Here is a 22871-nt window from a genome sequence, read left to right on the forward strand (position 1 = left end):
ACCGAACCCATCGAACTCGGAATTACTAGCACCAAGCCCTGGAGGCTTCTTATATGTTTATTCTGACGGTGGGAGCATGCTCTACATAGTCTTGGCAACGAATGGGATATTATAAGTTGCTGAACTATGCAAACTAATATGTGATGTCGGTTATATACCCGGTGCACTCAGTGCTTCAGAGCTTTGATATCTGCTTGGCATTCTTGATTCAAGGTCTGGGAAATAATTCACTGGATTATATGTTCGCATATATGCCTGTATTTATATTAATATCTTCAGGCTATCTGAATCGTGAATGCCAACGGACCCTTTGAGTGACGTATTTGGTGTTGGGGATAATATGATTTCCCAAACATACCAGAATCTCTCAAAATCTGAGGTTATCTGTAGTATATTGTCAAGGTCAATAAATATCAAGATGGTGTGTAATGATTGTTTGTAGAGTGGTTGTAGATGGTCGAGGGTGCCAGAGTCGCACGGAGTCGGGAACTCCAAACTTGGCCCGTGCACCCCTCGACCTTCTCCAAGCCTCACACATGACCCTCCCTCTACCATCCAACTTTATGCGCTCTGCGTCCTATTTTATGGCCTAGACCTTGCATTCCAATGTCCACCCTGGGGCGTGTTTTGCAAATATGGCCCAAGCAGGTGCAATCACAGACGTGACCCAAAGATTGTTTGTGGAGCTCAAGTCGAAGAATGAGGAGGCCAGGGCCAGAGCTGCCTACGAGCTCTACGATAATGTCCTATCTGTGTCCAGAGGTATTACCGGTTGAACTCTAGACCTCTCACTAGCTGACATATCTCCTTGTGCAGATTGGCCCTCGGAGAAGTTCGTGGAATTTTACAACGCCGTTAGCCAACGCATCGCCCAACTCGTGGTCAACGGTAGCGATGCAAACGAAAGAATCGGTGGCTTGTTAGCACTCGACCGACTCATTGACTTTGACGGAGTTGATGCCGCCCAGAAAACGACGAGATTCGCCAGTTACTTGCGCAGCGCCCTTCGCAGCAATGATAACGTGGTCCTGGTGTATGCGGCCCGATCGCTGGGCCGACTCGCGAAGCCCGGCGGGGCTCTAACCGCAGAACTGGTGGAAAGCGAAATACAATCTGCATTGGAATGGCTACAATCGGAACGACAGGAAAGTCGGCGGTTTGCAGCAGTGCTGGTGATCCGGGAACTGGCCAAGGGCTCACCAACTCTCCTCTACGGCTTCGTTTCGCAGATATTTCAGCTTGTCTGGGTTGCCCTTCGAGACCCGAAAGTCCTCATCCGTGAGACTGCCGCCGAGGCCGTCGGCGAATGCTTTGAGATAATTGTGGCTCGTGATTCTCAAGTCCGTCAGTCATGGTTTGCACGGATACACGATGAAGCACTTCTGGGCTTGAAGTCCCATAACATTGATTGGATCCATGGCTCCATCTTGATCATCAAAGAGTTGATCTTGAAGGGCACGATGTTTATGAAAGAACATTATCGGAATGCTTGCGAAATCATCCTCCGTCTCAAGGACCATCGTGACCCAAAGATTCGCACTGAAGTCGTCCTCACTATCCCCATTCTCGCCTCATATGCCCCAACGGATTTTACTGAGATCTATTTACACAAATTCATGGTCTACCTCCAAGCGCAACTCAAGAGAGACAAAGAGAGGAACTCCGCTTTCATTGCCATTGGTAAGATTGCCAATGCAGTGGGCACCGCTATTGGCCAATACCTCGATGGCATCATTATCTACATTCGAGAGGGACTTGCGATGAAGGCGAGGAATCGATCAGGAGTTAACGAGGCGCCAATGTTTGAGTGCATCAGCATGCTGTCCCTCGCAGTGGGACAAGCGCTCAGCAAATACATGGAAGCACTTCTGGATCCCATTTTTGCCTGCGGGCTGAGCAAATCACTAACACAGGCTCTGGTCGACATGGCCCACTACATCCCTCCCATCAAACCCATGATCCAGGAAAAGCTTCTTGATATGCTGAGTATCATCCTGTGTGGAACGCCATTCCGGCCCCTTGGGTGTCCTGAAAACCGACTACCTCCTATGCCATCATTCGCAAAAGACTTTGCTCCCCACGAGCTTCACTCCGATTCTGATATCGCTTTAGCACTTCATACGTTGGGAAGCTTTGACTTCTCTGGGCACATACTAAACGAGTTCGTGCGTGATGTTGCTATCAACTACGTGGAAAATGACAATCCCGAAATTCGAAAAGCATCGGCTCTTACATGCTGCCAGCTGTTCGTTCACGATCCGATCATCAACCAAACCAGCGGACATTCCATTCAGGTTGTCAGCGAGGTTATTGACAAGCTCTTAACTGTGGGTATCGGAGACCCTGACCCTGAAATCCGACGCACCGTTTTGTGGTCGTTGGACCGCAAATTTGATCGGCACTTGGCACGACCAGAGAATATTCGATGCCTGTTCTTAGCCGTCAATGATGAGGTTTTCGATGTCAAAGAAGCCGCGATCTGCATTATCGGTCGACTTTCTAGCGTTAACCCTGCTTATGTCTTCCCGCCGCTACGAAAGCTGCTGGTCAATCTTCTCACCGGTCTTGGCTTCGCGAATACCGCCCGCCAAAAGGAGGAAACAGCTCAACTCATCAGCTTGTTTGTCTCTAATGCGACGAAATTGATCAGGTCATACGTTGATCCCATGGTGACTGCCTTGTTGCCTAAATCAACAGACATTAACCCCGGCGTTGCTGCCACTACTTTGAAGGCTGTCGGTGAGCTCGCAAGTGTCGGCGGGCATGAGATGAGACAATACCTGCCTCAGATTATGCCAATTATTCTGGACTCGCTCCAGGACCTTTCGTCGCATAACAAGCGTGAAGCTGCGCTTCGGACATTGGGACAATTGGCCAGCAATTCAGGCTACGTCATCGAGCCATACATGGAATACCCTCATCTTCTCGCCGTTCTCATCAATATCATCAAAACCGAACAGACAGGCTCTTTACGCAAGGAGACCATCAAACTTGTCGGAGTACTCGGTGCCCTTGATCCCTACAAGTACCAACAGATCAGCGAGATTGAACCTGATGTACACCATATCAACGAAATACAGAATGTTTCTGATGTTGCCCTCATTATGCAGGGTCTCACGCCCTCCAATGAAGAGTATTATCCCACAGTGGTCATCCATACTTTGATGCAGAACATTCTACGTGAGAACTCCCTGGCGCAATATCACTCAGCTGTCATTGATGCCATCGTCACAATTTTCAAGACTCTGGGCTTGAAGTGTGTCCCGTTCCTTGGACAGATTATTCCAGGGTTCATTCTGGTTATCAGAAGCGCTCCTGCTAGCCGCCTCGAGTCCTATTTCAATCAGATGGCAATCTTGGTGAATATCGTGCGACAACATATTCGCACTTTCCTGCCAGAGATAATCGAGGTCATTAGAGATTTCTGGGACGCTTCATACCAGATCCAAGGTACCATTTTATCCTTGGTCGAGGCCATTGCTAGGTCATTGGAAGGAGAATTCAGGAAGTATCTTGCTGGCCTGATTCCTTTGATGCTCGATACACTTGATAAAGACACCTCACCTCGTCGACAGCCCTCTGAGAAGATTCTCCATGCCCTTTTGATTTTCGGCACAAGCGGAGAGGAATACATGCATCTCATCATTCCTTCCATTGTTCGTCTGTTTGATCGGCCACAAAATCCTCAGAGTATCCGTAAATCCGCTATCGATAGCTTGACAAAACTATCGCGGCAAGTTAACGTCTCTGACTTTGCATCCCTAATGGTTCATTCATTGTCACGAGTCGTGGCTGGCGGTGATCGTGTGTTGCGTCAAGCTGCGATGGACTGCATTTGTGCCCTCATTTTCCAGCTCGGACAAGATTTCACGCATTACATCCATCTTCTAAACAAGGTCCTAAAAACCAATCAGATCGCGCATACCAACTACCAAATCCTGGTGACCAAACTCCAAAAGGGCGACCCGCTCCCGCAGGACCTCAATCCAGAAGAGGTCTATTCTTTCCCCACCGATGACACCAACTTTTCCGAAATTGGACAAAAGAAGATTGTTGTGAACCAGCAACATCTCAAGAACGCATGGGATGCTTCACAAAAGTCCACTCGTGACGATTGGCAGGAATGGATACGCCGTTTCAGCATTGAGCTGTTGAAGGAATCACCATCTCCGGCATTGCGTGCATGTGCTAGCTTAGCTGGTATATACCAGCCCCTCTCAAGGGATCTTTTCAATGCTGCTTTCGTCTCGTGCTGGACTGAGTTGTATGATCAATACCAAGAAGAGCTTGTCCGCTCAATTGAAAAGGCGCTTACTTCTCCTAACATCTCCCCAGAGATTTTGCAAATTCTCCTCAATCTGGCCGAATTCATGGAGCATGATGACAAGGCTCTTCCCATTGACATCCGCACACTTGGAAAATATGCTGCAAAGTGTCATGCTTTTGCTAAAGCTCTTCACTACAAAGAACTGGAGTTCGAACAAGACCAGAACTCGGGTGCGGTTGAAGCCTTGATTACCATTAACAACCAGCTTCAGCAGTCCGACGCCGCCATCGGTATCCTTCGCAAAGCGCAGGCGTATCGTGATGTGGAGCTCAAGGAAACTTGGTTCGAGAAGCTTCAACGGTGGGACGAAGCCCTTGCTGCTTACAAGCGACGTGAGAAGACGGACCCAGACTCATTTGGTATCACCATGGGTAAGATGCGCTGTTTGCACGCTCTTGGCGAGTGGAAGGTTCTCTCGGATCTCGCTCAAGAAAAGTGGAACCAAGCATCACTGGAGCATCGCCGCGCTATTGCACCTCTTGCCGCTGCCGCTGCCTGGGGTTGGGGCCAATGGGAGTTGATGGACTCTTACCTTGGTGTCATGAAAGAGCAGTCTCCGGACCGTTCTTTCTTCGGTGCCATTCTGGCAATCCATCGGAATCAATTCGATGAGGCCAACATGTACATTGAGAAGGCTCGCAATGGTCTCGATACTGAATTGTCTGCTCTTCTGGGAGAGTCATACAACCGTGCCTACAATGTTGTTGTCCGGGTCCAGATGCTCGCCGAGCTAGAAGAGATCATCACATACAAGCAAAACATCGGCGACCCTGAAAAGCAGGATGCCATGCGTAAAACTTGGAATCAAAGACTGCTTGGATGTCAGCAAAACGTGGAAGTGTGGCAGCGTATGCTCAAGGTCAGAGCCCTTGTCACTGCCCCGCGTGAGAATCTTGATATGTCCATCAAGTTCGCCAATCTTTGTCGCAAGTCCAATCGCATGGGTCTTGCGGAGCGGTCCCTTGCATCTCTAGAGACAGTGGTGTCCGATGCCAATGGCACGCGCACTATCGCACCACCCGAAGTCACATACGCCAGGCTGAAATTCAGTTGGGCAAATGGTCACCAACTAGAGTCACTTGAAATGATGAAGGAGTTTACCTCTGGTCTGACCGATGATTTCTCTAGATACAACACACTCATGGTATCAAATGGTGAACATCATGGCGCGAATGGAGTCAACGGGGTCGTTGACCAGAACCACCCAGATGCCATCAGCCTGAATGAACGGATCGGCGACGTCAACAAATTCAGAAAACTTCTCTCCAAGAGCTATCTTAGACAGGGAGAGTGGCAGACCGCTTTGCAGAGGGGTGATTGGAGACCGGAACATGTTCGAGAGGTTCTCAACGCCTACTCCGCCGCGACCCAATACAACCGCGATTCATACAAGGCGTGGCACTCCTGGGCACTTGCAAACTTCGAAGTTGTTACAACGATTGCCAACCAGGCTAATCGTGAGGGCATACCTGCGCCGGTTCCTGCTCATATCGTCACAGAACATGTGATTCCTGCCATTCGCGGATTCATTCGCTCCATCGCTTTGTCCTTGACATCTTCGTTGCAAGATACCTTGAGATTACTCACTCTGTGGTTTAACCATGGCGGAGATCATGAAGTAAATACTGTCGTTACGGAAGGATTTACGGCCGTCAATATCGACACTTGGCTTGCTGTCACTCCTCAGCTGATCGCTCGAATCAACCAGCCCAACATCAGGGTCCGCGGTGCGGTTCATAGGTTGCTTGCCGAGGTTGGCAAAGCGCATCCTCAAGCCCTTGTGTATCCACTGACGGTGGCAATGAAATCGAACGTGACTCGACGCTCTCAATCTGCTAGCAACATCATGGAAAGTATGCGGCAACATAGCGCCAAACTTGTTGAGCAAGCAGATCTTGTGAGTCATGAGCTTATCCGAGTTGCGGTCCTGTGGCATGAACTCTGGCATGAAGGTCTCGAAGAAGCGTCTCGTCTCTATTTCGGCGATCACAATGTTGAAGGCATGTTCTCAACGCTTGCGCCCTTCCATGATATGCTAGACAAGGGCGCTGAGACCCTTCGTGAGGTGTCATTTGCGCAAGCTTTCGGTCGTGATCTTGCTGAAGCCAAGCATTACTGCATGATGTATCGCGAATCGGAGGAAATCGGTGATCTCAACCAAGCTTGGGACTTGTATTACACTGTGTTCCGGAAGATCAGCCGACAGCTGCCACAGCTATCGACTCTCGATCTTAAATACGTGTCTCCTCGACTCAAGGATTGCGCAGACCTTGACCTTGCCGTTCCAGGAACATACCAGAGTGGCAAGCCAGTTATTCGAATCATGAGCTTTGACCCGATCTTGCATGTTTTGCAGACAAAGAAACGACCCCGCCGCATGACGCTCAAAGGCAGCAACGGTAGCTCTTACATGTACCTTGTCAAGGGTCATGAAGATATCCGACAAGATGAGCGAGTCATGCAACTTTTCGGCTTGTGTAATACCTTGTTGGATAATGATGGCGAGAGTTTCAAGCGGCACTTGTCGGTCCAGCGTTTCCCTGCCATTCCATTGTCTCAGAGCTCTGGTCTCCTGGGGTGGGTGTCCAACAGTGATACATTGCATGCCCTGATCAAGGAATACCGCGAAAGCCGGAGAATCCTACTCAACATTGAGCATCGGATCATGCTTCAAATGGCGCCCGACTACGATAGCCTTACTCTCATGCAGAAAGTCGAAGTATTCGGTTACGCTATGGACAACACGACCGGCAAAGATCTGTACCGCGTGCTATGGCTTAAGAGCAAGAGCTCTGAGGCATGGCTTGAACGTCGTACGAACTACACTCGATCGCTCGGTGTTATGTCTATGGTCGGCTACATCCTTGGTCTGGGAGACAGGCACCCATCGAACTTGTTGCTGGATCGTGGTAATGGCCGTGTGGTTCATATCGACTTTGGTGATTGTTTCGAGATCGCAATGCATCGAGAGAAATACCCAGAGCGAGTTCCGTTCCGACTTACTCGCATGTTGACGTTCGCCATGGAAGTCAGCAACATTGAGGGTAGCTACCGTATCACTTGTGAAGCTGTCATGCGTGTTCTACGAGAGCACAAGGATTCCCTGATGGCAGTTTTGGAGGCTGTAAGTGACCCGGTTCCTTGACGTACTGAAAATCACACTCACTAACTTTTTTTCTAGTTCATCCACGACCCTCTAATCAACTGGCGTCTGGGTACACAAGAGTCTCCCGACCGGGTCTCTCTCACCGCGGATCGCCGCCAATCCATCATGGACGGTGTCAATTTCGAACCCGGCGCCCAGCCGCCGGGCGATTACTCGCGTCGCCGCCGCCCATCCATGCTTGAAGGTGGTATCCTCGACGCCCCAGAAGGCGTTCCACAAGAAGCCCGTGAGGCACAGAATGCCCGTGCTCTCCAGGTTCTCGCCCGAGTCAAGGAGAAGCTCACTGGACGAGACTTCAGAAATAACGAAGAGCTGAGTGTCAGCGACCAGGTGGACAAGCTCATTGCGCAGGCAACCAATGTTGAGAATATCTGTCAACACTGGATTGGATGGTGTAGTTTCTGGTGATCTGGCTTTGCTCTTGGAGTTCTACGGCGACGATGATATGATATGATGCGTTTTGTTTCGATTCCTCTTGTATTTAGAGTTAAACCCCGTCATCTGCTATTTTTTTGGTTCTTATTTCTAACTTCTTCTAATGCTTCTTCATGTTTATTTCCACTTGCTTGGTAGTAGTTTTGAGGTTGTATGAATAGAGAAAATCCCCATTGCATTATTCCATTTTATTTTACACACTCACCTAACAAATGAGGTCTATATCACTTGGGCAACCTTGGAGAAAATAAAAAGTATTATCGTGATAACATGATAACACGTGACCGGTGGCGATTGAGGTTTAGGTCCCAACGATTCACCTTCGGACATAGCAACTTCTCATACCACCTTTTTTTTTTTTTGATCTTCGCATTTCCAAGCATAATGGGTGGAGATTTGAACCTGAAGAAGTAAGTACTGAGCCCCAGCTTCAGTATCTACCCCAAGAGAAGCGTGACACTAACCGTCCGACCAGGTCATGGCATCCCGGCTTGCTCAAGAACCAGGAGCGCGTATGGCTGGAGGAGAAGCGCGCTCTCGAAGAGCGCAAACAGATCGCGCAACTACAGCGTGAACGAGAGGAAGAGCGCCAAATGGAGGAGATCCAGCGCCTTCAAGAAGCCGCCGGAAAGACAAAGCAACACCGCCGGGTCGACTGGATGTACCAGGCACCCTCGACCGAGACCGGGCACTACTCGGAGGAGATGGAGGGCTATCTTCTGGGAAAGCGCCGCATCGATGGAGTTCTCCTGAAGAACGACCCTGACACTAAGAAACTGGAGAAGGGTTCGGAGATGGTGGGCAATGGTGCCGCGGCTGGTCCTTCTATTGCCTCGGCGCGCGATACCATGTCGAAGGTTATGGCAGACCCGCTACTCGAAGTGAAGAAGAGGGAACAGGCGGCTTATGAGGCCATGGTGAAAGAGACGCTCAGACGCAAGGAAAGAGAGAAGGAACGCGGAGATCGCGATCGGGGGAAGGATCGTGATCGTCGCCATCGTACCCACGACTCAAAGCGCAGGCGCTATAGTGATGATGCTGGTGATGACCGCCGTGACCGCCACCACCGAAGATCTTCACCTCGACGACACCGATCTAGATCACCCGCTTCGCCCGATCGGTCTTCGCGCAGATACCGAAGTGACCGTGAGCGTGGACGCCGCAACGACGAACGCCGCTCAGACAGCCGTGATCGCCGGAGGGACGAGCACCGATCGCGCCGGGATGATAGGGACCGGGCCGAGACCGTCGCGACTACCAAGACAAGAGAGACTCCTATTCCAGCCGACACCACGATCGCGAAGACAGAGGTGGGCGGGACCGCTCACCATCCCGATCTCCTCGCCCATCTAGCGATCGTAAAGAACGTCCTGCCGCAGACGAAGATCGCCGTCGTGACTTCCCCCGGCGCGAATACAATAATCGGCGTGACTCAGGCCGGGCCATGGGGCCACCCACGCGTACCCCAACCAACAAGCCCGATCCCAAGGAAATGGAAGAAGAACGCCGCCGCAAGTTGGCAGAGATGCAATCTAATGCCACAGAAATCGAATCAGAGCGACAGCGCCGAATCGCAGAGATCTCTGCCAAGGAGGAACAGCAGCGGGAGGCTGATGATCGGCAGCGTTCAGACCGGGGCCGGTTCATGTCTGATGTCAATAAGCGAGTACAGGAAGATACTCTGGATGAACGTATTCGGCGTAGCCGTGGTGGTCTTGCGAAGATGGAGGAGGATTAAGACCCTCGTGGTTTCTATGTGGGACTAGGCATTTGCTGTTACATCGGGTTCTATATGCATGATTTCTTGTTCTCTTTTTAGCGTTACGGGAAGTTTTGATACCAAGTCATTGATATCCATTATTCAAGCCTTTCAGTCTCCTGCATGTGTCTGTATTGCAGTCTCGAATCAACTTCTTCTTTTGAAGTTCCTGTGAGAAACAGCAATGCATAGATTGCATAGTTTTATTTGTAGAGCTATATGTGATATATAATGGAATGGCAAGACTTCATTGGCATCATACGCCTGGGGCATTAAATAAATGCAAACCCTGCAGATGCCATTTCCATGGCCGCATATACGGAGATAGATTTCCCATTGAGCACCCTTTACTCCGGCATCTGCACCACCGGAGACTCCCTGGAGTAAACAGGATTTGATAAACTCGAACGATTAGGAGACTGGAAAGCCGATATTGCTGCTGCAGGGGGCTTGGGATGTCACATTTGATACGCACTAGGTCTCAATATATAAGTCGTTTCCGAACCTCGAGGTTCCGTCTATAAGCACGGACTTGAACGCATGTATTGATCACAGTGGGGACGAGCGTTAGTTGATTTCTTCCTATGGTAAACGGTACGAGTACGAGCATATATGAAAGTCCAGATCAGGCTACAGCTGGGCGATGAAACATCACATTGGCAGGGTGAGCTTGGAAATTTAATTACGAAGATAATGATGTTCGCTTGCCCTTCAGGGGTAATATTCTCAATAGAATAGCACAGACAATTGCTCGGGATAGGGGAGAGGTTTATCAGAATGTTCAGGAAGACCTCGGGACAAGGAACGAAGCTTCATAAGTTCAAAGTCCTCAGTAGTATTTCACACAAACCGTATGACGAGTGCATTTACTATTACTTCATTGTATCTAATATATCAGAAATTACGGTCCTCGCGCAGAATCTGAGGCGGTTGGTTGCGAAAGGTCCAAACTCGTTCAATATATCTACCAGAAGAACGACAGATTGAAGAATGCCAATGGAAATATGCACAAACCCCAGAAGGATCGACAGCAGTCTGACTGTTACCTACGTCAGAAGGCTATGGTCCAACTTGAATAATGTTGATCGGTAGTCCACATGTAGCCATTGATACGAGTACGAATCATCTCGTAGGACTAATTCGTAATGTCCGAGACAAGGAGAAAAATGATGACATGAAAGGCATTACCATGACTTTGATTGGTTCCATCTATCCCGTGGGTTATCTAGGTAGTATATAAGTCTTGCTATATTCCGGTCGACATCTATCCAGCCCTCTAAACATCCCTTGCTCTAGTGTCCCAGCGACTGAGACCTGCAATATGAAGTTCTATGGTGTTGCTATCACGCTTACCTTGTCCGTGGCTACTGCATCCTCTGATGCAGGATGGAAGCATGCCCTCCAATGGAAACCAGCTGGAGAATCTGATTGTATCGTGGCCCTAAGATGTTCTTGTCGTGTTAAGAGACTAATACTTTGAAGACCGAGGTCCTTGTCCCATGATGAATACCCTGGCAAATCACGGATTCCTTCCGCACGACGGCCGAAATATTACACGAGCGAATTTGGTCCATGCCCTTGGTCAGGCTCTTAATTTCAATGGCAGCCTGGCTAGCTTGATGTTCGATATGGGAGTTGTAGCTAACCCGAAACCAAATGCTACCGTCTTCACTCTGTAAGAACTGAATCTCTTTGAGACCACTTCGCTACCGACTGTCTTTCGGGTCAAACGCATCGAGATGCCTTTTTTCTTTCCCACGAACTAGAGCTTGGTCAACTCTTTGCTGATCAGTTTTGCTCCAGGGACGATCTCAACCGTCACAATGTTTTGGAACACGATGCTAGCCTGAGGTGAGTTGACATTTACTTCCTCTAAACACCGGCTCCATAAAACATGAACGAGTGCTGACACAAGTGTACAGTCGCTCCGATGCATTCTTCGGAAATAACCACGTCTTTAACGAGACTATATTCGAAGAGACCAAGGCTTACTGGACTGGACCTATCCTCGACCCGGACATGCTGGCAAATAGCAAAGTTGCACGCCAGATCAATTCCAAAGCGCACAACCCTACCTATACCTTTACCGCAAAGACCGAACAATTTAGCTTGGGAGAGGTTGCCGCTCCAGTTATTGCATTCGGCGATATACAAACAGGGACCGTCAACAGAAGCCTCGTTGAATATTTCTTTGGTAAGTTGACCAATTCAGATCCTATGCGGTGGTGTCTAATTCCGAACGTCTCAACCCATAGAGAACGAGCGTCTTCCTACCGACTTGGGCTGGAAGAGACCTGCAAAGGTTACAAGTTTACAGGATATCTTGAGTGTGACACAAATGATAAAGAAAGCGAGCCGCCTAATCACTCCGTCAGAGCCTTCTCCGGCTCATCAAGGATCTCAAGTCAACTTGCACGGCTAATTTTATCTCGTTGACATATTGTTGAGATGGGTGCCGAAGGATCTGATGGTTGCCGGATTTGTCAGGGCGGTAGTCTCATATAGTAGTCAACTACATGGATCTAGGAGATGGTCTCCTAAGGAATACAACTCTCTTTCCCCTAGTTGATTGTATATTGGGTCCGAGGGTGTTAACGCTGTCAACAGATCTTCCTAGACCACTGTGGCAGAGTGTATAACGACAATTGAACAAATAAGGACTTTTCGAATGTATTTCTAGCTGTCCATTAGAACCTCAAGTTGATCGCTTCCCGCACCCCAAACTTGCTGAACCGGCCATTCCAGATGATGCTGCCAATCCGGTGGTAGTAATTGCTGAATTTCTTGCAAGACAATACTCCCCCAAGGTCCCACGCACCAATTTTCCCGGGCCATATGGGAGAAACCCGCAGTAGTGGGCCAGCACGACCAAAGCGAACGGGTGTCCGCGGTTGAGATCATGGAGACAATGCTTGGAAGCTCGAATAGCGAATCCCCCAATGAGAGTCATCGATTGAGGTTGTACTAGGGTAAAAGCCGAGAGACTGCGGAGATGGGCAATATCCCGCTCATAGGTTGCAGTATCGTGGTGGACAAATTGCTGTCCACATTGGACGTTCAGCTCCTCAAGACGACGAAAAGCATCAACAATATCCTCCGGCCAGGTCAGTTCTGGGGGCGAGATATTGAACAGTGGTGCAAAATTGCTTTTCAGTAGGAACTCTTGCTGCTGGCTAGAAACTGTCTGCACACCACGGGCAAGTGTGAATATATCAATCAAAGAGGCTAAGCTGGGACCGTCAGAGGAACCAGGAGTCAGAGAGCTTCCGAACCTAAATGCCACGACGAGACCGGCAAAGCTCATCATTGCTTTGACATTCGACTGGTCGATGTTAGAAAGTTGCTCGGAGAATTCGGAGAGTGCGACGTTTTTGTGGGAGATGGCAATGCTCAACCACTTCGTTTGAGAACTTTCGTCTCGTAATCGCGACAGATGCAGTGCAGATAGACCCAGGATCCCGTGCATGAGGAACGGCGTGTGAAGGGCCTCCTGTAACACTTGCACCTCCCAGACTTTACGCGTCTCTTCATCGCGAGCAAGTAACTGGTGGGTTTGGGTAATCCACTGCAGTTCTAGTTCTAGTTGTTCCATATTCAGCGTAGGAACAACTGAGGATGTTTGCGCAGCACCTAGGTGACCCTCAGTGGCTGATACACTCGCTAAGAAAGGATCGGCATTCTGCTCCGCGGTCGAGGACTGTCTCGTCCGTTTAGATTTTCGTTGTTCCCAGCAAAGAAGTAAGGCCCTTCGGTGCTGTAGACACATTCTTGCTTTCGCTGAACACAGTTTGTGCATTGCGGCCGTTCCTCGCCACACTGGTTCAGAGTTAGGACGGAGTGCTGATAGGGAGTTGGTGGGACACACCTTGACCCTCCTCCGCTTGCAATTACTACACCCATGGCGGGATTTGGCATGTGATCGCCGATAGACCATTCTCGTGAGTGTTTACGAATCTGACAAATCTGACACGCGGACTCTACCTAGGTAGCTTCCAAGGTTACAGACAAGAGATTCAACTCGGCCTTGATGCCCCACCGAAGGGGCTATTACCACGCCCACCTATCCAAGGGATACGCACACTTTGAACAATTTTGCCAGGTGAGCTTGACAACGAGGTGGCAAAGACTGTTGGAGACCAGGCCAATGTCCGGAATAGACGAAGGATACGAGTACGAGACTCAAGTCTGGGCTACATTATTAGTAATAGGCAGAGATCTGCAGGCTGCCAGGGCACATACCTTTCTGGAAATAGCACTAGTTTATGTGCCGAGATCTTGTTCCACTTCAAAACGAATTCATAGGATGATATCGGCTAATGATGCAAGGTTATCCGCATCTGTGATGTCCCACCGTATTCCTGCATTTTCAGGAATGGCTTGGTCGACTATCCATCGGAGGGTTCGGAAATTTCACCTTCAGGTACCGGACGTAGTCGGGATATAAGAGGCAATCGCCAGGAATACCCCATGATTACCCTGTGAGGCAAGCAGACTTCTATCAAGTCAGGCCAGAATATATTTCGCGATAGTTGATCCGATATGGCTTACGGAAAGGGCAGAGTAGGTGTCATGCATACATAATCCTCCAAGCTTGGACCAGAAACCTCAGAGTAATTTTGAGCTTGGGTTTATTGCACATTTACCATCAACTAAGGTGATTAATCAGTATGCTGAACCTTGGAACAACCTTGGACAATATAGAAGTGTTATAGTACAACCAACTCGCCGTCGGACGACCAAAGTTAAACGGAAATAGACTAGAGCTTCATCATCCATCACGAAGAGAATATTATGGAATTGTTGGCGGTATGGCGGCTGGTATTCGCAGCGAGGAGAGGTCTGGTGGTGTTGTTGGAGGGAGGGCTATCTCTTACCTTCTTAGCTCTTTATATATGAGACTGCCTTCAATAAAACAGTAAGGTAAGCTCAATGTCAAGCATCAACACCGATGGTCCACTCCAGGTCCCTGGATTTGACTCTTGAACTACGAGCTCACTCACGGATACACACGTACCCTACTTAGTGGCGTTTATATCTTTCACTGTCAATCCTTTACTGCCTTCCTTTTTACGACTCTTTTGGGCGATCCATACATATGTAGCTAGTGGATTCTCACATCGCCTTATCCCTATATCCTCAGTTCCTTTGGAGATTGCCATGAGCGCGTTTTGGGATGATGATAACTAAAGCAATGAAGACACTCAAGCTACTCCAACTAATCATTCAGCCACGGATCATGGAGTAGATCCTTTGCAGTCTTCCTATCTTCAGGCCGCCACTGAAGCATCCCTCTCAAGAAAGCTATAAACATCTCCTTATTCCTTCCTTCGAGAAACACTTCCGACTGCTCCAAACTGACCCCTGTCGGAATCTCTACGTCTTGTTTCCATTTTCCTTTTAAGATTGTCTTCGTAAGTCTTTGAAAAGTGCATTGAGCGAGAAAAGGATACTTACCATCACTGGTGAAGAATTCATGGCTCCGTTTTCCACGTTGAAGCATATCTAAAGGGGGTGGCCCTAGAATACCCATGACTTCTGCAAGATGCGCCCGGGTCGAGTACCCTTTGCCATCAGGGTCATTTCCATGGAAAAGGTGTCTCCCCTCAAACAAATCCCACACCTATTATTTCTAAGCGGTTAGTACACGATATTAAGGGTAAAGAGTGAACAGGGAAAGCATACCATAACACCAACATTCCATATGTCAACCGGGTAGCTCCAATCAGTCTTCAGCATCACCTCTGGCGATCTATAAACATCTGGCTGTGCATCGTGATTCCTCCTCTCATCTCCTCGTACGGCAGAGCCAAAATCACTTAAAACTGCTCGACCAAACACCTTCGGCAAGTCGAAACGTCGTGAAGCATAAACGGGCAAGCCATTGACGATTTTGCGAGGTGAAGGGCTCTCCAGCTCAGCTTGGGTAAAACTTTCAAGGATGGACTTGTCTTCTATTTCTTGAAGGATATTATCGCTTTTAATGTCTATAAGAATGCAGATTAGGGCAACGCATTTCGAAAAAGTCTAATTGATACGACTTGCCGGTGTGGACAAGGTTGCATTCAGTGTGCAGATAGTCAAGTGCAAGAAATATCTGCATAAGACCAGGTTTGAGGAGATCTTCGGTAAATCGATGGTTGGGATTGCGATATAGAAGGTCCCTAAAACTCTCCCACGTCGGATTCTGAACAAGGCACGGATGGTTGCCGCCCGAAGAGGGGATTGTGAAGATATCTAGTGCTTTCCTTACATGGGCATGGCCAGGATGCCATGAACGCCCTTGACTTAGTTGCTTATAGATCTCAAACTCTTCCTTGTTACTTTCGCCACGAGTGTAGATCTTGAGTGTCACATATCGATGACCTCTGATTCGTTTCAGTGAGTCAGCGTCTAGTTAAAATAAATAGATCTACCCTGACTTACTCAAGATCACGAGCGAGCCATACAGTAGAAGTAGTCCCAAAACCAAGTTTACCAACAATCTGGTATTTGGAAATAAGGACGTCGCCAATATTAGCAGGATAATATCGTCCTTGTTTGAACTTCTCAAACCGTTCCTCATCAAGCACATCGGAGGGACGGACGGTTTCGAACCCGCTGGTGGGAAAACACATAGGAGGCGAGGGGGCACTCCGCAACGTCTTTGTGGCCCGTTTCATGATTGTAGCCATCCTGGGCGTGTATAAGGAGAAGAGGGTGGTACAGAAAGAATGCAGAATGAAGATAGTTAACTATCTACCTTGGTAAATATCTGGGTAGTTCCACTGGCACCTGGACCTGGGCAAGGGGGTGATGACTCATCATTCTGGGGGCACCGTCCCCCAGATCATATATATATCATTGGAATATATCGAGGGGCGACTGGCGGACAGTTGGCGGACGCCAAGTTAAGGAAGGTCACTAATCCGTGTGCGAGACGGGATCTCGGGAGGTCCACGGGTCCATCCATCCATGGATGGATGCCTAGGCGCTATCTAGGTAGGTAGAATAGGAAAATTAGCGTCAGCACTAGAACAGCGGTGCTACAGGGCAACGGCGGCTGGACGTCCAAAGTTACGGGTGGAAAGGAAAGGCAGCCAATTCGGCCTCAAAAGCGGTCATTTTCGACGCCGGCGTCAATTCCACAGGTCCTCATATTCTAGGTATAATTATCTATCTTTCCAGGATGCAGAATGCAGTATGATGTACATAAATAATAGAAGAAAAGGAAGAAAACAGTAAATACCATCTCTCCTATTCCTCCAAGGGACAGATTCTCAATCACTGACATCGAAACTTGTCCCACAACCGCAGTTACTTGTTGCACGGGGGTTATCCACAATCTTGAACTGGCTCCCGATCAACTCGGTGGTATAGTCCACGGTGCTGCCGTGCAGCAGCTCGAGCGAGGGCTCATCCATGACGACCTTGGCCTCGCCGGATGACTCTGTTGCAGCTTCATCCGCTTCTCCTTCAAACACAGTATCCTCTTCCGGGTCAATTTTGGAAGCCCCCTCTAAGGACATCAGATATTGGAAGCCATGGCACCCGCCGCTGGTTACTGTGATGCGAAGATGGTGGTACGGATTCTCTTCCTTGATGGCGGAGGGAGAGGTGGTTGGGTCTGTGATTTCGCGGAGACGCTGCACTGGGTTAGCTTGGTGGTTCACAGAAATAGAGAAGCCCAAAACGGAGGGGAAGGCAAAAAGAAAAAGTGATAAAAAGAAAAACATGCAACAGTGAGGATTCGCTGGTGGTCACCCACCCAACTACTAACTCACCGGCGTGTGGCTTAAGTACGGCTGAGCGGACGGGAAGCCCTGTTTTCCACACCCTATGGTCGCATGTACTTGGAAGGGCATGTGAAGGGCTCAAGGCGCGGTCACAGAGTTGTCCCATGCCAACTGAAAGCGAGCTGACACAGAGACAAACCCTGGCACTCGGCACTTGATGCCTATGCAGCCCAAACAGCTTCCCGCCCGTCCCAGCACAAGCCACATAGAAGAATGAAGCAAACGCAGACAAAACAGAAGCAAAGAAATCCTTTATCAACTCACCTCCACAGCTCGTGGTGAAATACCAATCATGAGGGATTGTCCATCATCTCCGGTTCTCGGGTTTTGCGTCACCTTCGTGGCAGGACGGATGGACGAGGAAGAAAAACAGGCATTTTGCTGGCGGATAGAGCGAGGGGTTGAGGATTGAGGTGCTGAGCGTTTGAGAGGAAGCGTACTGCTTGCGATAGAGCTTGGCCGACGAGGAACGATTTCGCCGCCGGGGAATGCGGAGAGGCGCAAAGCCGGTCGGGAAGTTGAGAAGAGCCGGCAAGTCTGTGGTGGGGATAACCGGCGGACGGCTGATGATGAGAGTAAAGAGCGCGACATTGCTGACGTGTGAAAGAATGAAATATTTCAAGAGGAGAAAGCAGAAGATGAAGAACACCTGATAACTATCAACATTTGAAATCATCCCATTCCCGATTACATCGGGTTAGTCAGTTTGGCAGTGACGCCATTGGTCAGATAAAGTCGGAGATGTATGGCAGAATAATGTCCCCATAGGGAAGAGATCGGCGAATGGTGGGGGACTGCAGATAAATGTTCAAGGTTGTATGACTCTCCCCGAAGCTTTGGTCTGCTAGAGCTCTCAGCTTTGCGAAATATACACCCGGATTCCCCGTAACTATCTGGATCTCGGTCTGTCGTCATGGGTTCCCGGCAGCATGTTCGGGACATCAAAAGCGGCTCCCCGCTTCCCTATACAGATGATATCAGAGCCTACAAGAAGGAGTATGCCGAAGCTCTTGATGCTCAAGATCCGCTTCGGGGCTTCCGGGATGAGTTTATCATTCCATCCAAGAAGGATCTCAAGCGGAAGACTCTGGCAGTAGATGACAGTGCGTACCAAGGTCTCTTGTATATCCAGGCAGCCGTTCTAATATTTGGCATTCTTCCTTCTCTTTAGGAAATGGAGCGTCTGATGAAAAATGCATCTACTTCTGTGGTAACTCACTGGGAGTCCAACCCCGTAGTACCCAGAAATATATCGAGCAATACTTGCGAACTTGGGCAACAAAAGGCGTGACCGGGCACTTTGTACCGCATGATGATCAATTGCTACCTCCTTTTGTCGAAGTTGACACTGCCGCCTCCAAGCTTATGGCCTCAGTTGTCGGTGCCTCTCAAAGTGAAGTGGCAGTTATGGGCACCTTGACTGCCAATTTGCACCTGCTAATGGCAAGCTTCTATCGCCCAACCAAAGAGAAGTATAAAATTATACTGGAGGGCAAGGCTTTTCCCAGTGACCATGTATGTTGCTCAATTGTGCAGTTGAACTTTGCCCTTTGTCATTGGTACTAATCCGAATGCAATTAAGTATGCGGTGGAGTCTCAGCTCCGCCATCATAACTTCGATCCGAAGCACGGCATGGTTTTGATTGAACCCAAAGATTTAGATCAGTCTACCCTGACCACGGAACAAATCATCAAAGCGATCGATGACAACGCTTCCAGCACCGCACTCGTTCTCCTCTCGGCTATTCAGTTCTACACAGGGCAGTACTTCGACATAGAACGGATCACAGCTCACGCCCACTCTAAAGGCATCCTGATCGGCTGGGACTGTGCTCACGCCGCCGGCAATGTGGATTTACGACTTCACGATTGGAATGTGGATTTTGCAGCCTGGTGCAATTACAAGTACCTCAACAGCGGACCGGGCGGAATAGCAGGACTATTTGTCCATGAACGCCACGGCTCTGTAGACGAGAAACAGCCCGAGACCGACGAGACATTCCGGCCTCGACTCTCAGGCTGGTGGGGTGGGGATATCAAAACGCGCTTCAACATGGAAAACAGTCAGTATCTTAATCGGATGTACAGATAGGCGAGACTGACGATCATAGAATTTCTACCACAACCCGGTGCCGCTGGATTCCAGCTGTCGAATCCCTCTGTTCTAGATATCAATGCGGTCGTCGCATCTCTCGAAATCTTCAACCGGGCAACAATGAAGGAAATTCGACAGAAATCCCTTAATCTCACGGGATATCTAGAACATCTCCTGACGAAGTATCCTCTAGGCGCTGCCCCAGAAGATAAACCATTTACCCTCATCACGCCATCAAACCCAGCTGAGCGAGGTGCCCAGCTCAGTCTACGTCTCCAGCCAGGGTTGCTAGATCACGTTCTGCATTGTCTGGAGGAGAATGGGGTTGTTATTGACGAGAGGAAACCGGATGTAGTTCGCGTCGCCCCTGCACCTTTGTATAACACTTACACGGAAGTGTGGGAGTTCTGTCAGATATTTTTGCAGGCGTGCAGAGAGGCCATGAAGGCACGTTGACCGTTTTTGTATGTTATATTACCATGTTTCAACTGCATATATCTACATGTAGATTTACCTATCAGGAACCTTCATTTTGAATCATTTCTTATTTACAAGCTCTGGGGTCAGGCATATCTACAAATTAAACGATATAGTCCGTAAAAAGTAGTGATCAGCCCTATAGGTAAAAGCTTCGGCTTCTCGGCACGCCTTCCAGGGCTGTTATCTCCGCAAATGGATGGATTGGGTCCTTCCCGCTTACGTGTTAGCGAGAAAAAATCGGAGTCGCAGGTTTCTATGCATCTCCTAGGCCTTTTTTTTCTCACCTGTTCGGTTTCGAAATCGACATGGCGGAGAAGCAAATAAAGCAACCATCTGTTTCGCACCCGGAATCCGGTCAAGATGGGACTGCGGGAACGAGAAGAGGGGATCTTGCTGATGTCGACTACTCAGTCTTCACAGTCAGTCAGCGCAGGTATATTGTCTTTATGGCCTCTTGGGCTGGGTTCTTCTCGCCTGTCTCTTCTCAGATCTACTTCCCCGCATTGAATACGTTGGCGAAAGATCTGCATGTATCAAATTCGTTGATCAATTTGACTTTGACAAGTTATATGGTAAGGCTTCGTACGTGTTTAGGACGTCCCATTATAGCTTGGTTAATGAGAATGCAGATTTTTCAAGGCTTGTCGCCCATGTTTATTGGTGACTTTGCGGACAAAGCTGGCCGACGACCAGCATATATCGTGTGTTTCACTATCTATATCGCTGCCAATATTGGACTTGCCCTGCAAAACAATTACGCAGCGCTTTTCGTTTTCCGGTGCTTGCAAAGTGCAGGGAGCAGCACGACCATTGCCCTCTCATCGGGAGTGGTCTCCGATGTAGCTACTGCATCACAACGAGGTTCCTACATGGGACTCGTCACGGCGGGATCTCTCATGGGCCCTTCCGTCGGACCAGTAGCATTGGAGGTCTATTGTCTCAATATTTGGGCTGGCGGGCGATCTTCTGGTTTCTGACCATTTTTGCAGCGGCTTTCATGATTCCCTTTCTGCTTTTCTTCCCGGAAACTGCTCGTGGTATTGTGGGTGATGGCTCATTGCCTCCTCAGAAATGGAATATGCCCCTGATAAGCTACCTGAAGTCCCGAAAGGCTCGTGAGGAAAGCGTCGTATCTACAGCAACTGCACCCAAGCAGAAGCTCAAGTTTCCGAATCCTCTCCAGACGCTTGCCATTGTTTTCCAGAAGGATACCAGTCTCATTCTCTTCTGCAATGCTATTCTTTTTTGCTGGATTTTACGACGTGAGCGCAAGCATTCCCTCTATTTTCAATGATCTCTACGGGCTAGACGACCTCCAGGTCGGTCTCTGCTATATTCCGTTTGGCCTCGGTGCAACCATCGCTTCTATTGTCAATGGCAAGTTCTTGGACTTGAATTACCGCCGACTCGCAAAGCAATTGAACTTCCCACTAACCAAGAACCGTGAAACTGACTTGCGGAATTTCCCCATTGAAAAGGCTCGTCTGCAGATCGCATTCCCTCTTCTCGCACTAGGAAGCATCTCCGTCCTGGCGTTTGGGTGGTTTTTGAACTATGGCATTCATCTCGCTGCGCCAACGTGTATTCTGTTCCTCATGGGGTTGACACTGACTGGTGCATTCAATACCATCAGTACACTCTTGGTAGACTTATATCCAACCCAAGCGGCCAAAGCCACTGCTGCCAATAATTTGGGCCGTTGCTTACTGGGAGCTGGCGCAACGGCACTCATCGATCCTATGCTTTCTGCTATGGGCCGGGGCTGGTGTTTCACATTCATCGCGTTGGTGATGATGGCCACGACACCGCTGCTTTTGATCGTGATTCGAAAGGGGCCGGATTGGCGTGAAGAGCGTCGTCTGAAAGAGGAAGCTAAGAATACTGGGAACGGGAATGTTTCAAGAAGCCAGAAGTGACCAGGGGGTTATTCCTCTGCCACCGGATGACCATCACGAACTACATTTTTCCTGTCGATACCCTTTAGAAACTGCGCCTAAGAAATGCATGATTATAGAACTCTTCAATAGACAATACAAGAAGGCAAAGGACCAATATGATCGTTGGCATGATAGGCTGATCCACATCGCATTGTCATCCACAGATCCATTTGCAAAAACCTCTTTCAACCATTTATCCCGTACTCCAAGCCTATCGCATCACCTGAAAGCAAAATGAGCCCGCTCCAAAGGCTGCCGTTCCGACTCCCATGCCAGCCAATCCGATCTCGTAGTTCTGGGCATATGTTAGCAAAATATTTGTTGTCAAAGCTGCAGGGCAAGACTTACGGCAATAGGCCCATCGCATTAACCTTCCAGATACCCAAACACAGTAATACCAGCTGCATCAACATGTAGACCACCTTCACTCCAAGCAGGCGCGAATGTGTCGATGGGGTGTCGTACTTGGCGAATGCCGCATTGGTACCTATCAGACCCTGGATGGGACCCTTGAACAGCATAAGGACCATCATAATGCTGAAAATCTGAAGACTATTGCCGGACATGTACATCATAATGGCATTCATTGGGATCTGCTTGGACGGGGCGATGGCGATCTCCCACGCTTTCTTCATCTTAAGCGCATCGGTCTCCTCGGGTCTCTTCGTGGTAGCTTGTTGTTGCTGTTGCTGGCGCTGAAAAGTACCATATTAGTATGTTCCCTTCCGTAGTATCATGAGTTATGGGTGGAACTCACCTGCTTGCCTCCGCGACTGCTCGAGAAGCCTGGCGGGTCCGGGATGCTAGATGCGGCCTTTGAGGGGCGAGGCATCGGGGAGTTCAAGGAAACAACCCATTGCGGAGGGGGGAGGTGGTGGTAGACGAGCTTGTGACATAATT

General features: G+C 49.1%; 8 protein-coding genes across 8 annotated transcripts; 4 read left to right on the plus strand and 4 right to left on the minus strand.

The window, feature by feature from the left end:
- Positions 1–635: 635 nt before the first annotated feature.
- On the plus strand, positions 636–9666 carry tor (putative TOR pathway phosphatidylinositol 3-kinase TorA; the record flags this gene model as incomplete). Its single annotated transcript, XM_057296789.1, is given in 6 exon segments — positions 636–762; positions 817–7451; positions 7509–7897; positions 8309–8338; positions 8404–9388; positions 9406–9666. The coding sequence occupies 6 exon segments, from the start codon at positions 636–638 to the stop codon at positions 9664–9666; spliced, it is 8427 nt and encodes a 2808-aa protein (XP_057144671.1).
- A 1342-nt stretch (positions 9667–11008) lies between these two features.
- Positions 11009–12109, plus strand: N7519_010017 (peroxidase family protein; the record flags this gene model as incomplete). The annotated part of the gene is made up of 5 exons (XM_057296790.1): positions 11009–11117; positions 11170–11362; positions 11491–11538; positions 11610–11881; positions 11943–12109. 5 exons carry the CDS (start codon positions 11009–11011, stop codon positions 12107–12109), a joined length of 789 nt encoding a protein of 262 aa, XP_057144672.1.
- Positions 12110–12363: 254 nt separating this feature from the next.
- Positions 12364–13602, minus strand: N7519_010018 (uncharacterized protein; the record flags this gene model as incomplete). The annotated part of the gene is made up of 4 exons (XM_057296791.1): positions 12364–12438; positions 12506–13384; positions 13452–13503; positions 13553–13602. 4 exons carry the CDS (start codon positions 13600–13602, stop codon positions 12364–12366), a joined length of 1056 nt encoding a protein of 351 aa, XP_057144673.1.
- Positions 13603–14902: 1300 nt separating this feature from the next.
- On the minus strand, positions 14903–16358 carry N7519_010019 (protein kinase domain protein; the record flags this gene model as incomplete). Its single annotated transcript, XM_057296792.1, has 5 exons — positions 14903–15081; positions 15142–15307; positions 15370–15661; positions 15723–16052; positions 16111–16358. 5 exons carry the CDS (start codon positions 16356–16358, stop codon positions 14903–14905), a joined length of 1215 nt encoding a protein of 404 aa, XP_057144674.1.
- Positions 16359–16943: 585 nt separating this feature from the next.
- Positions 16944–18050, minus strand: N7519_010020 (HesB/IscA family protein; the record flags this gene model as incomplete). Its single annotated transcript, XM_057296793.1, has 2 exons — positions 16944–17309; positions 17724–18050. 2 exons carry the CDS (start codon positions 18048–18050, stop codon positions 16944–16946), a joined length of 693 nt encoding a protein of 230 aa, XP_057144675.1.
- Positions 18051–18372: 322 nt separating this feature from the next.
- bna5-1 (kynureninase) lies at positions 18373–20010 on the plus strand (the record flags this gene model as incomplete). Its single annotated transcript, XM_057296794.1, has 4 exons — positions 18373–18562; positions 18631–18974; positions 19042–19522; positions 19571–20010. The coding sequence occupies 4 exons, from the start codon at positions 18373–18375 to the stop codon at positions 20008–20010; spliced, it is 1455 nt and encodes a 484-aa protein (XP_057144676.1).
- Positions 20011–20339: 329 nt separating this feature from the next.
- Positions 20340–21950, plus strand: N7519_010022 (uncharacterized protein; the record flags this gene model as incomplete). The annotated part of the gene is made up of 4 exons (XM_057296795.1): positions 20340–20606; positions 20664–20970; positions 21024–21296; positions 21343–21950. The coding sequence occupies 4 exons, from the start codon at positions 20340–20342 to the stop codon at positions 21948–21950; spliced, it is 1455 nt and encodes a 484-aa protein (XP_057144677.1).
- Positions 21951–22157: 207 nt separating this feature from the next.
- On the minus strand, positions 22158–22803 carry N7519_010023 (ER membrane protein complex subunit 4; the record flags this gene model as incomplete). Its single annotated transcript, XM_057296796.1, has 3 exons — positions 22158–22266; positions 22320–22666; positions 22729–22803. 3 exons carry the CDS (start codon positions 22801–22803, stop codon positions 22191–22193), a joined length of 498 nt encoding a protein of 165 aa, XP_057144678.1. The 3' UTR covers positions 22158–22190.
- Positions 22804–22871: the final 68 nt, after the last annotated feature.

The sequence above is a fragment of the Penicillium mononematosum genome (genome assembly GCF_028829835.1).
Source record: "Penicillium mononematosum strain IBT 11891 chromosome Unknown utg000005l:1.0-9366267.0:1.0-9372171.0, whole genome shotgun sequence".
NCBI classification, from domain to species: domain Eukaryota; kingdom Fungi; phylum Ascomycota; class Eurotiomycetes; order Eurotiales; family Aspergillaceae; genus Penicillium; species Penicillium mononematosum.